The sequence below is a fragment of the Mustela nigripes genome, chromosome 8, assembly GCF_022355385.1.
Source record: "Mustela nigripes isolate SB6536 chromosome 8, MUSNIG.SB6536, whole genome shotgun sequence".
NCBI lineage: Eukaryota > Metazoa > Chordata > Mammalia > Carnivora > Mustelidae > Mustela > Mustela nigripes.
The window spans coordinates 22,024,350-22,042,331 of NC_081564.1; the positions used below are offsets into that span (position 1 = coordinate 22,024,350).

Here is a 17,982-nt window from a genome sequence, read left to right on the forward strand (position 1 = left end):
GGCTCAGGTCATGATCTCAGGGTCCTGGGATCAAGCCCTGCATGGGGCTCTCTGCTCAGCAGGGAGCCTGCTTCCTTCTCTCTCTCTGCCTGCCTGTCATCTCTCTCTGTCAAATAAATAAAATCTTAAAAAAAAAAAAAAGGAAACTGGGTAGAGGACATGATGGGAGAGGTCTGATTACTTCAAAATAAAACATTTTATTAGTTGTTTTTGTTTGTTTATTTCTCTCTGCTGGTGTCAATTTTCTACGGCTGTGTTTACAAATTACCACACACTTAGTGGTAATTACATTTATTATCTGACAGTGATCGTGGGTCTTGAATGCAGGCATGGCTTTGTATGATCTTCTATGCAGGGTTTCACAAAGCTAAAATCAAACTGTCAGCCATTCTGTGGTTCTGCCCTGGACCTCAGGATCCTCCTCCCTAGCTTACTCGGGAGTAAGCTCCTTACGGCTGTGGGATTCAATTCCCTGTTTTTTTGCTAGCTGTCAAATCCAACAGCTGGCACTCTCCACTCCCAGAAGTCACCCAGAGTTCCTTGCTATGAGGCCCTATAAGCAGCGTCACAGCATAGATATTGTTTCCTTTCTTCCAGGTCAGGAGGAGCTCATCTCTTAGACTTCCTTTTTTTTTTTTTTTTTTAATTATTTTAATTAATTTATTTATTTACTTTTTTATTTATTTGACAGAGATCACAAGTAGGCAGAGAGGCAGGCAGAGAGAGAGGAGGAAGCAGGCTCCCTGCTGAGCAAAGAGCCCAATGGATGGCTGGATCCCAGGACCCTGGGATCATGACCTGAGCCGAAGGCAGAGGCTTTAACCTGCTGAGCCACCCAGGCGCCCCTCTTGGACTTCCTTTATCTTTGATCCCTAAATCTCCTTTTAAGAGTCCACCTGGAGGGGCACCTGAGTGACTCAGTTGGTTAAGTGTCCAACTCTTGATTTCAGCTCAGGTCATGATTTCTGGGTCATGGAATCTAGCCCTGCATCAAGCACTGCTCAGGCCTCTGTGCTCAGGGCACAGTCTGTTTGTCCCTCTCCCTCTTCACCACCCACCGCCCCTGCCCCTGGCTCTGTTTTCTCTCTCTTGAATAAATACATAAAATCTGGGCGCCTGGGTGGCTCAGTGGGTTAAGCCGCTGCCTTCGGCTCAGGTCATGATCTCGGGGTCCTGGGATCGAGTCCCGTATCGGGCTGTCTGCTCAGCAGGAGCCTGCTTCCTCCTCTCTCTCTGCCTGCCTCTCTGCCTACTCGTGATCTCTGTCAAATAAATAAATAAAATCTTTAAAAAAAAAAAATACATAAAATCTTAAAAAAAAAAATTCACCTGATACTATATTGTACCCCTAAAACTAATATAACATTGTATGCTAACTATACTGGAATTAAAAAACAAAAAAGAGTTCACCTGATGAGTTCGGTATCCTCCTGGGATAATCTCCCTTTTGATAAACACAACTGATTAGGGCATTTTATCTGCAAAAATTCCCTTTGCTGTATAAAGCAACATAATCACAGGAATAATATTTCATCATATCTACTGGATCTTGCCCATGGCCAATGGGGAGGATTGTGCAAGTCTATAGATCAATGGGGGACATTTTGTTTTTTGCTTTTTAAAAAATTTTAGTTATTTTTTTCAAGATTTTTTAAATTTATTTGAGTGAGAGAGATAGAGCACAAACAAGAGGAGGGGCAGAGGGAGAGGAAGAGGCAGAATGCTCACTAAGCAAGGAGTCCAGGCTCAATGGACACCAGGATCCCAGGGTCATGACCTGAGCTGATGGCAGACGCTTAACCAACTGAACCATGTCAGGTGCCTCAGTGGGGAACATCTTAGAATTATGTCTACCACACTGCTTATCTGTACTTTCTATTTCTTTTCTGTAACACATATGGATTACTTTTGAGATAAGGAAAACACCATGAATGTTATTAAAAAAATAGAAAGAAAACCAGTCTCCCATGAGAAATATAAGTGCCAGAGTTTAAGAGACATTTCTCTTGCAAGTCTTCCTAGAAAAGATGCTGCGTGTACCTTTGTCAGTTAAATCTCTACTGAAGACAGAGCTCCACGGGGCTGTTCCTCATGGGAACAATGGCACGGGACAATGGCATCATGCCAAGTTACAGTAAAAGTAATTCCAGAAACAACAAAGTTCAATTTTTGGCAGACAGCTTATAATCTTGCATTCACATGCAGCATCTGGTAAGAGTTGATTCGATCTTGGTGATGAGCTGATTTACGTTGGGGCTTAATATATGCTTTGGAGGAGTCTTTTTATGAACATTCTAAAGTTTTGTGCATATATGTATGTGTGTGTGTGTATGTGTGTGTATGTGCAGTAACTTTGTGGAGAAAGTCAATGGTTTTATCAGATTTTTGTTAGAGTATTTTTGACTTAAAAAAAAAAAAAGCCCACAAAAACAGTTAAAGAACCATTGCCCTAGGGGTGCTTGGGTGGCATGGTAAGTTAAACCAACTCAGATCGTGATAGTGTCCAGCTCTGCACTGCACGGAGTCTGAGATTCTCTCTCCTTCTTCCTCTGCCATTTCCATTTGTGCTCTCTCTCTCTTCTCAAATAAATAAATCTTAAATAAAAAAAGAATAATTGCTCTAGAGAAGGATTTCTTTAGCTGGACCCTATTGATACTTTGGGTTGCCTAATTCTTCATTGTGGGAGGTTGTCTTGTGCATTGTTCAATGTTTAAGAGCATTCTCAGCCTTTACCATGGAGTGCAGGAACATCCCCTACTTGTGACAATCAAAAAGAAAAAAAAAAAAACTTTTAGATGTTGCCAAATGTCTCCTAGAGAGAATGGACCTTACTTTGAGAGCCACCGATCTTCCGGAAGAACGGAGGAACCAAATGTAACTAAGGTGAAATCTAGATAGAAACTGTCCTGGAGGGGCACCTGGGTGGCTCAGTGGGTTGAGCCTCTGCCTTCACCTCAGGTCATGGTCTCAGCGTCCTGGGATTGAGCCCTATATCAGGCACGCTGCTCAGCGGGGAGCCTGCTTACCCCCTCTCTCTCTTCCTGCCTCTCCACCCACCTGTGATCTCTGTCAAATAAATAAATAAAATCTTAAAAAAAAAAAAAAACTGTCCTGGATGCAAATTGCATCTCTTCCAGTTATGATCTTGGGTAAATTACCTCCTTTCAGCCTTAGTCAGTTTCATGTGTAAACTGAGGATACAGTACCTACCAAACAGGGTTTTGATAAAGATCAAAAGAAATAAAGTGTGCAAAGCCCTTTCCAGAGTACCGTATATGGTAGGCACTTAAGATATTGTAGCTATTAATACTGTTTCCATAGGTGAGACCATTAGGTATTTCCTTATGTCCTTTATTTCTTCATTCAACATGTATTTACTAACTGGGTTCTGTGTGTCCAGATCTTTCTTTCTTTCTTTTTAAGATTTTATTTATTTGACAGACAGAGATCACAAGTGGTCAGAGAGGCAGGCAGAGAGAGAGGAGGAAGCAGGCTCCCTGCCAAGCAGAGACCCTGATGAGGGGCTCGATCTTTGGACCACAAGACCATGATCTGAGCTGAAGGCAGAGGCTTAACCCACTGAGCCACCCAGGTGCCCCTCTTTGTTTCTTTTTCAAGGTTTTACTTTTTTATGTATTCTCTAACCCCAATGAACTCATGAACTCATGAGCTCATGACCTGAGATCAAAAGTCACATGCTCCACACACTGAGCCAGCCGGGGGCCCTTAATTATTTTTCTAAAAAGTATGCATATATTTTGGGGGCGCCTGTGTGGTTCAGTTGTTGGGCACCTGCCTTCGGCTTGGGTCATGGTCCCAGGGTCCTGGGATCCAGCTCCATGCTCATCAGGAGGCCTGCTTCTCTGTCTCCCATTCCCCTACTTGTGTTCCTTCTCTTGCTGTGTCTCTGTCAAATAAATAAAATCTTTTTAAAAAAATTAAAAAAAATTTTTTTTTAAGTACACTCTACCTCCCAATGTGGGGTTCAAACTCACAAGCCCACGATCAAGAGTTACATGCTCAGGGGGATGCCTGAGTGGCTCAGTCATTAAGCATCTGCCTTCAGCTCAGGTCATGATCCCAGGGTCCTGGGACGGAACCCCGCATCAGGCTCTCTGCTTGGCGGGAAACCTGCTTCTCCCTCTCCCACCCCCACTGCTTGTGTTCCTCTCTTGCTATGTCTCTCTCTGTCAAATAAATAAATAAAAAGAGTTACATGCTCAAGGCACCTGGGTGGCTCAGTTGGTTAAGCATCTGCCTTCGGTTCAGGTTATCAGACTCCCTGCTCAGAGGGGAAGTCTGCTTCTCCCTTTGCCCTTTACCTCACTTGTGTTCTCTCTCTCTCAAATAAATAAATAAAGTCTTAAAAAAAAAAAAAAAGAAAGAAAGAAAAGAGTTGCATGGTCTACTGACTGTGCCAGTCAGGGTCCCCCAGATCTTTCTTAATGAGCTCTGATTGAATTATTCCTTCTCAAGCCCTTAGCTGGTAGGTATTATCATTTGTGTTTATTTCCTGTGATTGGCCCTTTTAATGCTAGCATAATATTCCATTACATCTATTTTTATTTCTCATCCTGGCCTCCCTTCTGAGATCCAGACCCATGTATCTATCTTGGGGTCTCCCCAAGAATGTTTAAATTTGGCATGTTTGGCCTATTAACCCAGTGCCTAGCACCTAGTAAGCCTTCCATAAAAAGGAGCTACTACTGGCCATCAATGTCATTTTTACCCCTGCCATCTGATCTACATCCTCTTTCTACTCCTCAGTAGGATCCCAGAATCACTTATTTTTTGTCAGCAGTCCTGGCCCTGGGTTAAAGCCCTGAGTCATTGACCATGTGTGGGGGAGCCCTTAGGAGAATCCACCCTCATTCTCCCACCTATGGGGGAGAACTGAAGCAATTAAAATGAAGACACTCTCGCTTCAAGTCCACACTACTCTGAACAATCATTTTGGTGGGGAGAATTTGCTAGCAGTAGACAGGATGTAAAGTTCCCCCACAGCAGCTTTGCTGGGTAGGGCAGCACACGCTGGTGATTCATGGCCCCAAAGGGGCCTGTAGAGATCTAGATTTATGCTATGGTATGGTTACAGCAATGGTGTCTGCTGCGAGCTCCAGAATGGTAGTTCATGGTTTGGGGGGCTGCGACAGGGAGCAACTGGGCAGCCACACTTAGGGAAGCAGGGCAGTGAAATGGTAACACTGGAGCGCCTCGGTGGCTCAGTGGGTTAAAGCCTTCGGCTCAGGTCATGATCCCAGGGTACTGGGATCCAGCCCCCCATTGAGCTCTCTGCTCCACAGGGAGCCTGCTTTCTCCTCTCTCTCTGCCTGCCTCTCTGCCTACTTGTGATCTCTGTCTGTCAAATGAATAAATAAAATCGTTTTTTCTTTTTTTTTAAATAGTAATGCTAGCAAGCTCTGGATGAGATAAATCTGGGTTTTCAGTCCCATCTTTGCTTCTCATTATCTAGATAATAGTTAGCATGTGGCTCTGTCCTGCTGAGCTTCTCTCACTTTTCCCAACTGTACTGAGAGTTAACATTTAAGGACTGCTTATTCTTCAGTCAAAACACAGGAAATTGTCTCTACTCAACCATTAAGAGTTATTTAAGGGGCGCCTTGGTGGCTCAGTGGGTTGAGGCCTCTGCCTTCGGCTCAGGTCATGGTTCCAGGGTCCTGGGATCGAGCCCCACATCGGGCTCTCTGCTCGGCGGGGAGCCTGCTTCCTTCTCTCTCTCTGCCTACCTGTGACCTCTATCTGTCAAAAAAAAAAAAAAAAAAGAGTTATTTAAAAGTAAGCTTTTTTTTTTTAAATACAGAAAACTATATATTCCCCATCTCACAACACACCCATTTTAACTTGGTGACACTTAAGAAATAAAGAAAACACATACATGGTTTGAAAATGGAAGTCAGAGTACAAAACGAGAAAAGCTTTCATTTTTCGACCAATTTATACCTACAAAAAAGCGCAATTTCATGGGTTTCAATTTAGTATGTACCAGCCACCGCTTTAAAGCTTTATATGTTTTAACTACCTTAAATTCCTCCACAACCCCACGAGGTAGGTAAAATTATTATCCTCCCTTGGTAATAATACAATTTCTCCCTAAAAGAGGATCTGGGAGAGAGCACCGGCAACCTAAGCAGCCTCCACGTGATTTAAAAGTTGAGAAACACAGAGCTCAGTATATGCAATTAAGTGCCAAGGAGGATTATCCGCCGGGTGTCCGAAACACAGTCGGCTGGGGCGCCACACTCGGCAGGTACTTGGTCTGACGGGCAGTCCCTCACTGACCTACACGCAACTGCTGACCAGCCGCTACGTGGTTCCCGGGAGAAGGCGCGCCGAGTTCCGATGCCTCAACCAATCTTGCTAGAGTAGGCGTACTCCCTGCGAACAAAAGCGCTCGGAGTGACTGCCTCTATGACCACTCAACGCCTAGCCCAGGCCCGCGCCTCCAATCACAGCGGAACTTCCAATTGGTGAGGCCTTTCTGAAGTGGGGCGGACAGGAGGGAAAAGTCCCGCCTCCCTAGGGGTTCTCGGCCAACCGGAGAGTCCGGGCGGCAGCCGCCTGTTCGGTTGCGTTGTGTGTAATGATCTGGGGCCTGAGGGCGGGGCGGGGAGCAGGCCGGGGTCTGTGGGGAGGGGACGCTTCCTGCGGGCGCGCGGAGCGGAGACGGTGACAGCCACGCGCGCACGTGCGCGCCTGGCCGCAGCGCGGCCCCGAGACCTTCACCGGCCGCTGAGAGGCGCGCGGGGGCTAGGCTGCTGCGGTCTAGGGGCCCCGTCCCGGGGCGTCCCCAGCGTCCCGGGCCCGAGTTCCTGAGCGCCGGGCTGAGCCCACCCCGTCGGTCCTGGCTCGTGTTTCGTCTCCGTGGCCGTAAGGGCCCGCCCCCAACTCCCCTTTACGCTCCCGGGGCAGGGTCCTCACGGCCCATGCTGGCCGCTGGGGGCCCGTGCCGACCAGACAGCTCCCAGGCCGGCCAGTTGGCTACCATGGTGGCCCTGAGGCCTGTGCGACTCCTCCAGGGGGGCTAACAGGTCCAGAGCGCAGGCCTCGGGGCGCGAGGGTCCCGGGTCTGAGCCCCGCGCCATGGCCGGGGCCATCGCCTCCCGTATGAGCTTCAGCTCTCTCAAGAGGAAGCAGCCCAAGACGTTCACCGTGCGGATCGTCACCATGGACGCCGAGATGGAGTTCAATTGCGAGGTAACCGGCTGGCAGCCCCGACGGGCTGCGGCAAGCGGGAGCCTGGGGGAATCCGGCGGAATCCCCGCTCGCCGGGCCCCGTCGTGGGTCGGGCACCAACTGGGGCGCCCCTGCCGCGTTGACAGTCAAGGTGGAAGCTTGAGGGATTCAGCTTATATCATCTCTGAGCATAGACAGAGGTGACCAGAACCGGAAGGAGCCATCTAGGCCCACTCACCTTAAAGATAATTGCTGCTCATTTTTCATAGGGCTTTGGGTTTGGAAGCACTTCCTGAAGGTTTTCATTCATTGTTGCTTCAAGAGGCTGGAAGCATCCGTGGTGGCGAATTCTGGTTTCCAGTGTCAGGCTTAAGTTCCAGCTCTGTGGGTCTATTTATTTATTTATTTTACTTCATTAGATATTATTATGTGCCCCAGGCATTAAAAGTTGCATCTGGTATATTGGAAAGTCTGTACTTCTTTCCCTTTTCCAAAAGCCTTAAAGGAAACTGTTGATGACTAATACTTTTGATGCAGTTTACATCATGATGATTAACAGTTACTATTTGTTGAATATATTCTAAGTGTCAGATGCTCCTACATTTAATTCTCACAACTACCCAATGAGGTAGGTACCCCAAACCATATATCATCTAGTAAGTGACAAAGTGGGATTTTAAGTCAAACTTTTAGCCAAAAGTACTGTCTCTCAAGTAATTTAAGTCCTGGCTAGTACAAAGTGTGGTCTGTGAAACAGCAGCATTGACAGTAGTGACCTAAGTCAGGGATTGACAAACTTTTTCAGTGAAGGGCCACGTAGTAAATACTTTCAGCTTTGCAGGCCATGGGATCTCTGTTACAACCACTTAGCTCTTCAGCTCAGCTATTATAGCACAAAAGCAGCTTAGGATTCATTTCCAGCATGACAGTGTGAGGGGTGTCATTGATGTTGCTCGTCTGTAAGACTGGTGAAAATTACTTAAAAAAACTCAACAATTTAAACCATCTGGAAATGGCACTAAGGGCAAACATTTATCAAATGAATTAAACATCTATTCAAGAAAATCCGAAAATTTGCTAAGAAAGGTGAGAGTCTATAGTATTTGAACCAAGGCTGCTACCTCTCTTCCCCACTTCCAACTCAGCAAGGTGGAGATTCCATTCCAGACTGCTGCAGTCCAGAACACAGGGCTCCCTCTTCCCCTAGCTCCCTGTCAGACCACTTTCTTCCCAGGAGGAGCAGTACTTCAGTGTTTCTTATCCTGCTCAAGCCTACTTGTTACTGAGACAGTCCCAGGTGTGTGTAGTTGAAATATGAGTCTTCCTTCTTCTATCCAGCTCCTACTCACAGAATGGGAGCTGTGCCTTGAGCATGGCACATGACTACTGGGGCTCCCCAGTTGCTCTCATCCCAGACCCAGCTTGCATAATGGTGGTTCCATGCCAGAGGAGGCAAACTGAGAAAATCTCAGGCTGTTGTGTGCCATCCCACCCCTTCCATCAAGGATTCAGAGATTTTACCTAGAAGGAGAAGAAGGCTTTAAAACCTGTGGCTCCTGCTCTCTTCCCAAAGACAGTTACTTCATTTGCAACAAAATGTGGAGAAGTTTATGACTAAGGGAACTCTTAAAAACTGGAGGATTTGGGGGCACCTGGGTGGCTCAGTTGTTAAGTGTCTGTGTTAAGTGTCTACCTTCAGCTCTGGTCATGATCCCAGGGTCCTGGGATTGAGCTCTACATCTGGCTCTCCACTGGGCAGGAAGCTGCCTTCCTTCCCTTTCCCCTACTGGTGTTCCCTCTCTCGCTGTCTCTCTCTTTCTCTGTCAAATAAATTAAATCTTAAAAACAACAAAAACAAACAAACAAAAAAAAAAAGGGGAGTTGGGAGGAGATTATGGCTTTAATGAAGATACAGCCTAGGCTGTAGACCCACTACTTTGCAGGAGAGAGTCAAAGATTAAGATGGGGTGGGGAAGATCCCTCATGGGATTGAATAAACTGTTCCCTCAAAAGAGTCACCTTTGATTGGATTATTTTGTAGACCAAGTTATGCCCCAGGGTCTGGTTGAAAATAATAGAATAGTAAGACACCATTAAAGGAGTTTTAACAGCTAGGTGTGATCAGGGGAAGAGAAAGTGCCCAGCTGAAACCACAATTTGTGTGTCTTTGAGGAACAACAACATCATAGGCCTTAACACTATGTGAATGAAATAGATTTCACTAAAACATTCCAGCCCATCACTAAATAAGCAAAGAACAATAAAAAGCCCTGGGGCTGGGGTAGGGAGAACCAGTCCAGTATCTATATTATTTAGATGATATATTACTTAAAATGTCCAGTTTCCTGCAAAAGAATTGTGAGACTTGCAAAAAAGTAGGGAAATATGACCCAGACGATGGAAACAAACTAGCAGTAGAAATTGCCATGAGAGCGACCAGATGTCAGATTTAGCAGAAAAGATTTCCAATAACCATTACAAATACATTCTCAGAACTAAAGGAAAGCATGATTAAAGAAGGAAGGTATGACATTTTCACCTCAAGTAGAGAAGATCAAGTTAAAAGGTAGGAATTACAGAAAAGAACCAAATGAAAATTCTGGAGTTGTAAAGCAGCACAAGTGAAGTTAAAAATTCATTAGAGGGGCTCAGAGTAGATTCAAACAGGCAGATTGAAGAATTAGCCTGCTTGAAGATAGAATGATAGAGATGATGCAAGCTGAAAAATAGAAAAAACAATGAAGAAAAATGTACAGAGCCTCAGAAAAATGTGGGAAATCATAAGTGTACATATGTATGGGAATACCAGGAGAGGAGAGAGAAAAAATATTTTAAAAAACAGTAGCTGACACTTTCTGAATTTATTGAAAAACAATAGCGTAGACATTCAAGAAGCTCAGTAGACTCCAAGGAGGATGAACACAAAGAGATCCACAAATAGAAAAAGGGAAAATGCAGAAAGTCAAAGACAAGGAGAAAATCTTGAAAGCAAGAGAAAAAGGACTTATAACATACAAGGAAACCCCAGTAAGATTAACAGCTGTCTTCTCTGCAGAAACTGTGGAGGCCAGAGGCTATGGGATAACATATTTAAAGTGCTCAAAGAAAAAACTTGTCAACATATATAATTTTAATATTCAAATATAAATAATCTACAAAAAAGGTGAAAAGTGAAAGGATATATAGGTATATATAGATATAGGATCTCTATATATAGATATATAGGATGTATATATCACTGGAATTAAACTAGTATAAATCTCAAGCTGATTCTGATAAGATTATCTGGTAAACTCTGGAGCAACCACTAAAAAAATTCCCCCAAAACACTTAAAAAGTATGATGAAGAAATCACTAAATAAATGTAAATGCTTCATTAGAAAATATTCACCTAATGTAAAAACAAGTAGTAAAGGAGGGATGGAGAAACAAAAACGTGAAACACATAGAAAACAAAAATAAAATGACAACTGTACCCCAAATAATTAGATAACTCAAATGAGATGGACAAATTCCTGGAAAGACACCAACTACCAAAATTTACTCGAGAAGAAACAGACAATCTGAACAGACCTATAACCAGTGAAGAGATTAAATTGGTAATAACAACGCCCACAAAGAAATGTCCAGACTGTATGTACTAAAGGCCCAAATGGCTTTATTACTGAATTCTACCAAACATTTCAAGGACAATTAATAGCAGTTCTTCACATGCTCTTTCAAAAGAATAGGAGGGCGCCTGGGTGGCTCAGTGGGTTAAGCTGCTGCCTTCGGCTCAGGGTCCTGGGATCGAGTCCCACATCAGGCTCTCTACTCCGCAGAGAGCCTGCTTCCCTCTATCTCTCTCTCTGCCTGCCTCTCCATCTACTTGTGATCTCTCTCTGTCAAATAAATAAAATCTTTTTTTTTTAAAGATTTTATTTATTTATTTGACAGACAGAGATCACAAGTAGGCAGAGAGGCAGGCAGAGAGAGAGGAGGAAGCAGGCTCCCTGCGGAGCAGAGAGCCCGATGTGGGGCTCGATCCCAGGACTCTAGGATCATGACCTGAGCTGAAGGCAGAGGCTTTAACCCACTGAGCCACCCAGGAGCTCCAAATAAAATCTTTAAAAAAAAAAAAAAAAAAAAAGGAGAGCAGGGACTACTTCCCAACTCATTTTATGAGGCTGGCATTACCCTGATACCAAAAGCTGACAAAGCAATCACAAGAAAACTAGAGACTAAGATCTCTTATGAATATGGAAGCAAAACGGGGTGCCTGACTGTCTCAGTAGGTCATGTGACTCTTGATCTTGGAGTTTTGAGTTCCAGCGATGTTGGGTGTAGATTACTTAGAAAAAAATATGGAAGCAAAAATTCTTATTTTTTAAAATTTTATTTATTTTATAGAGAGTGAGAGAGAAAGAGCATGAGCTGGGGGGGGGGCGGGGCATAGGGAGAACAGACTCCTTGCTGAGCAGGGAGCCCCAACGCAGGACCACAGGATTCAATCCCCGGACCCTGGGATCTCTACCTGAGCTGAAGGCAGATGCTTAACCAACTGAGCCACCCAAGTACTCCTGGAAGCAAAAATTCTTTTTTTTTTTTTTTAAGATTTTGTTTATTTATTTGACAGACAGAGATCACAAGTAGGCAGAGAGGCAGGCAGAGAGAGAGAGGGGAAAGCAGGGGCTCGCAGGGCTCGATCCCAGGACCCTGGGATCATGACCTGAGTCAAAGTCAGAGGCTTTAACTGAGCCATCCAGGGACCCCTGGAAGCAAAAATTCTTAACAAAAATATTAGCAAACTGAATCTAGCATCTCTCTATCTATCTATATGATATACATATATATGTATATCGTACATCATAACCAAGTGAGATTTATTCCAGGAATTCAAGGTTGGTTTAATATCTGAAAATCAATTAACATAATACATCATATCAATAGAATAAAAAAAAATCACATATTTCAATACATGCCAGAAAAGCACTCGACAAAATCAAGCAGCATTTCATGAAAAAAACACTGAATAAAATAGGAATAGAAGGCAGATTCCTCAACCTGATAAAGAGTATCTGTGAAGAACCCGCAGCTAACTATCATACTTAATAGTGAGATCAGGAATAGGAATAAGACAAGGATATCTTGCTACTTTTTTTTAAATTTAAGATTTTATTTATTTGAGAGCGCATAAAATGAGCAAGGGGAAAGACAGAGACAGAGGGAGAGGGAGATGCAGACTCCCTGCTGAGCAGGTATCCTGCTGTGGGAGTTGATTCTGGGACCCTGAGATCATGACCTGAGCTGAAGGCAGACACTTAGCCATCTGAGTCACCCAGGTGCCCCTATCTTGCCACTTTTTTTTTTTTTAAAGATTTATTTATTTGAAAAAAAAAAAGATTTATTTACTTGACAGAAAGAGAGGACACAAGTAGGCAGAGTGGCAGGGAGAGGGAGAAGCAGGCTCTCCACTGAGCAGGGAGCCCTATGTGGGCTCCATCTGAGGACTGGGGATCATGACCTGAGCCAAAGGCAGCCACTTAACCGACTGAGCCACCCAGGCGCCCCTATCTTGCCACTTCAGTTCAACAGTGTGCTAGAGGTTCTAGCCAGGACACTTAAGCAAGAAAATGAAATAAAAGACATTCATATTGGAAAGGAAGAAAATAAAAATATATTCAGAGATAACATGATCACATATAGAGGACCTAAGAAATCCCCTATAGGGATTTTCCTATAAAACTATTTGAACTAATAAATGAGTTAAACAAGGTGGCAGGATACAAGAGCAATACACGAAAATCACTTGTAATTTTATATGCTTGCCACGAACAATATGAAAATGAAAAGAAAATTCTATTTACAATAGTATCAAAAAGTATAAAATACTTAGGAACAAATTTAACCAATGAAGTGTAAAACTTATACTCTGAAAATTATTAAAACATTGTTGGTAGAAATTAAAGGACCTAAAGAAATGGAAAGGTATCCCTTGTTCATAGATCATAAGATTTAACATTGTTAAGGGGGCAGTATTCCCCTAGCTGATCTACTCATTCAGCATAATCCCTATCAGAATCCCAGTTTATTTCTTTGTAGAAATTGAAAATCTGATTTTAAAATTTATATGGAATTGCAAGGGATCTACAATAGCTAAAACAATCTTGTAAAAGAAGAGGAAAGTAGGAAGACTCTTACTTCCTTATTTCAAAACTTACTACCCGTTCAATGGAGGAATGAATAGACTTCCCAACAGTGCTGAGACAACTGGTGAGCCACATGCAAAACAATGAAGTTGAACCCTTATTTCATACCACATACAAAAATTAAAAATGCATCAAAGATGTAAATATAAGAGCTAAAACTATAATACCATTAAAACAGGGATAAACCTTCATGACTTTGGATTTGGCATAGGATTCTTAGATATAACAAAAGCATGAGTAACAGAAGAAAAAGTAATAGACTTGACTTCATCAAGATTAAAAACTTTTATGCTTTGAGGGATGCCATCAAGAACTGAAAAGAAATATTAGGAAATCATGTATCTCATGAGGCTCTTCTATCTAAAATATATGAAGGACTCTTATTGCTCAGTAATAAGAAGGCAAATAACTCAATTAGAAAGTGGGCAACTGAGGGGTGCCTGACTGGCTTTTCAGTAGAGCATGAGTCTTGATATCAGGGTTGTGAGTTCAAGCCCCATGGTGGGTATAGAGTTTACTTTAAAAAAATGGGCAAAGGATCTGAATAGACATTTTGTTGAGGAAGATACACAAATGGCCAATAAGCACATGAAAAATGCTCAACATCATGAGTCATCAGGGACATGAAAATAAAAAACACCATGAGATACCACTTTACCACAATAAGAGCCAACCACTAGGATGATTAGAATCAAAAAGTCATATAATATGGGGCGCCCGGGTGGCTCAGCGGGTTAAGCCTCTGCCTTCGATTCAGGTCATGATCCCAGGGTCCTGGGATCGAGCCCCATACTGGACTCTCTGCTCAGCAGGGAGCCTGCTTCCCCCTCTTTCTCTCTGCCTGCTGCTCTGCCTACTTGTGATCTCTGTCAAATAAATAAATAAAATCTTAAAAAGTCATATAATAATAAATGTTGGTGAGAATATGAGGAAATTGGAACCCTTATACACTGATGATGGGACTGTAGAACAGTACAGCCACTTTGAGAAACAGTCTGGCCATTCCTTCAAACAGTTAAATATAGAGTTATCATCTGACCCAGCAATCCCACTACTAGGTATCTACTCAAGAGAAATTCATGTGTATCTACAGAGAAACTTGTACACAGGTATCTATAGCAACATTTATAAGAGCCAAAAGGTAGAAACAACCCAAATGTCCATCAGCTGATGAAAGGGTAAATAAAAGGTGGTATATCAGTACAATGAAATATTATTTGGCACTAAGAAGGAATGAAATAATAAATACATGCTACAAATGGATAAACCTTGAAAACATTATTGCTAAGTGGAAGCAGCAATCACAAAAGTGCACTTATTATTTCATTCATCAGCAAGTCTGGAGTGGGGATATGTAGGGAAATGAAAAGTAGATTTGTGGTTGCTTAGAACTGGGAAAAGGGTACAGGGATACAGGAGTGATAGCCAGGGGATGCAAGGTTTCTTTGTGGAGTGAAGAATATATTCCAGAATTGACAGGGGCCATGGTTGCACAACACCGTAAATATTCTAGAAACCATTGAATTGTGCATTTTAAAAAAAAGATTTTATTTATTTATTTGACAGACAGAGATCACAAGTAGGCAGAGAAGCAGGCTCCCCGCCGAGCAGAGAGCCTGATGCGGGGCTCAATCCCAGGACCCCAGGATCATAACCTGAGCCGAAGGCAGAGGCTTTAACACACTGAGCCACCCAGATTCCCCTGAATTGTGCATTTTTTAAAAAAAGGTTATTTATGAGAGAGAGAGAGCAGAGTGAGTGAGAACATGAGTCAGGGAGAGGGAGAAGCAGATTCCCTACTGAGCAGGGAGCCCGATGTGGGGCTTGATTCTAGAACCTTGCGATCATGACCTGAGCTGAAGGCTGCCACCCAACTGACTAAGCCACACAGGTTCCCTGAACTGTGCATTTTAAATAGGTGAATTTTTAAGGTACATGAGTTAAATCTCAGGCTGTGTTAAGGAAGATGTGGCCTTTGACAAAATGGGAACAAAAGACATGACTTTGTTCCAGTAAAACTATTTGTGAACACTGAAATTTGAATTTCATATAATTTTCACAAGTGATGAAATGTTTCAGAAATTACACTTAAGGGGCCACCTGGATGGCTCAGTCATTAAGTGTCTGCCTTCGGCTCAGGTCATGATCCTGGGGTCCTGGGATTGAGCCCCACATTGGCTCCCTGCTCAGCGGAGAGACTGCTTCTCCCTCTTCCTCTGCCTCTCCCACTGCTTGTGCTCTCTCTCTCTCTCAAATAAAGAAATAAAATCTTAAAAATAAATAAATGAGTAAATTTTACATTTAAAGATGGAAAAATTACTCTCAGCTCTCAGATGGTACAATAATAGAGGGCAAATTAGGTTTGTGTTGTGGGCCATAGTTTGCTGATCCCTAATATATCTTACTTATGTGTGTATGTATGTATGTATGTATGTAATCTCCATACCCAGTGTGGGACTTGAACTCACATCCTTGAGATCAAGAGTCACATGCTTTACCAACTGAGCCAGCCATTTGACCCCCTGATCCAAGTTTCTGTTTGGCAAATGCTGTGAGAGATTATGAGAGACTGACCGGTAGGGAAAGGGATTTTGTATGAGAATTCTTCACAATTCTACCATGAAAATCTCTTCTTTTTTTTTTTTTTTAAATATTTTATTTATTTCTTTGACAGACAGAGGTCACAAGTAGGCAGAGAGGTAGGCAGAGAGAGACGGAGAAGCAGGCTCCCCACTGAGCAGAGAGCCCGATGCGGGGCTCGATCCCAGCACCCTGGGATCATGACCTGAGCTGAAGGCAGAGGCTTTAACCCACTGAGCCACCCAGGCACCCTTCTTTTTTTCTTTAAACAGACCCCAGACCCAAAGAGAATGTACAATATTACCAGCTATCGCAGGGCTTCTCAACCTTGACACTATTTTTTTTTTTTTTTAAGATTTTATTTATTTATTTATTTTTTGACAGAGACAGAGATCACAAGTAGGCAGAGAGGCAGGCAGAGAGAGAAGAAAGCAGGCTCCCTGATGAGCAGAGAGCCCGATTCGGGGCTCGATCCCAGGACCCTGAGATCATGACCTGAACCGAAGGCAGAGGCTTTAACCCACTGAGCCACCCAGGCACCCCTCAACCTTGACACTATTGATATTTTGGCTGAATAATTCTTTGTCAGGGCCGCAGCTGTCCTGTGCCCTGTAGGATGTTTAGAAGCACCGCTAGATGCCAGTAGCACCTCCCCACCCTCCCAGCTGAGACAACCAAAAATGTCTTTAGACATCATCAAGTGTCCCTGGGGGGGAGGAGTACCCTTCCTTCTCCCCCTCTCCCTGCCATCGTGTTGAGAACCACTAATCTATAGAAGAAGGTAAGAGTAGTGATATTTAGAGAGTCAGAATGGTATAGCTTAGAGTCTATCAAACTTAAATGTGCCAGTAAATGACCTGGGATCTTGATAAAATGAGAATTCTGACTCTGTACTTCTATAGTATGACTGAGAATTCTGCATTTCTAACACATTCTCAAATGATGCCAGGGCTGCTGATTTAGGGACCACCCCTTGAGTAGCAAAGCATTAGTGGAAAGTGTATAGGCTTTGAAATAAAATAGGTCTGGGCTTGAATTCCAGCTAACCTACTCCTGGCTTAGATAAGATACCTAAGCTCTTTGGACCTCAGTTTCCACGTCAGTAAAATGGAATTTTTGTTTTATTTATTTATTTGGCCTTGCAAGATTTTATAAGGATTCATGGAATGCATAGTGCCAGGCAGAAAGTAAGAACTAGAAGGGACTATAGTTGGCTAAAAGTAGGAGGCAGCTCAGGTCACCATGGTTACTGCCCTGTTATGATTTGTCAAGCCGTTGCATTTCAGTGACTTTTCAGTGTAAATACCTGTTTGTAAATGAGTATGTTCAAATATTCTGTTTAAAAAGTAACAGTAGGGACACCTGGGTGGCTCAGTGGGTTAGGCCTCTGCCTTTGGCTAGGGTCATGATCTCAGGGTCCTGGGATGGAGCCCCACATCAGCTCTCTGCTCAGCAGGGAGCCTGCTTCCCCTCTCTCTCTGCCTGCCTCTCTGCCTACTTGAGATCTCTCTCTCTCTCTCTGTCAAATAAATAAAATCTAAAAAAAAAAAAAAGCCAGTAACAGTAGTTTGATTTATGAGGATAGAGCTCTAAGAAACTATCAGTCTTTCTCTCTTGCTATTTTTATGTTGTACATTAACTGAGGAAGGTACTAATGCAAGGAGATGACAGATGCATTTGGAAAAAAAAAGAGGAGAGATGTTATTTGATGAATTCTTGACTTTTTTGAGGTCAAGGGTAGGTGATGGTCTAAGGATTCAATTTCAGTGGTAGTTAACATATGAATCATGTTACCTTATGCTAATAAGTTCAGACTTTTTTGCTGCAGAGATAGGGAATAAATCTCTTTCTTGCACTACTTGCTGCATTGCACAGTTGGCTTGTTGTTTCAGAGGATTTTTCCACTTGAGAGATTTGATATTTGTCATTTTGAGAAAGTGGGTGCTGAACGTAATTTGCCAGGAGGCTAAACGGTTATGTTATTTCTTATCTAGGCTGGAATTTTACTCTAATAATTCA

General features: G+C 43.1%; 1 protein-coding gene across 4 annotated transcripts in view; it reads left to right on the forward strand.

The window, feature by feature from the left end:
- The first annotated feature begins 6,620 nt into the window (after positions 1-6,620).
- NF2 (NF2, moesin-ezrin-radixin like (MERLIN) tumor suppressor) overlaps positions 6,621-17,982 on the forward strand; it is a 77,848-nt gene continuing 66,486 nt past the window's right edge. For 3 of the 4 annotated variants that reach the window (XM_059408780.1, XM_059408779.1, XM_059408782.1), the window contains exon 1: positions 6,622-7,216. In XM_059408780.1, the coding sequence (XP_059264763.1) occupies positions 7,103-7,216 (114 nt within the window). In that variant the 5' untranslated portion in view covers positions 6,622-7,102. Of the gene's footprint in view, positions 7,217-17,982 lie in introns of all 4 variants that reach the window. The other variant, XM_059408781.1, reaches the window with a different exon arrangement.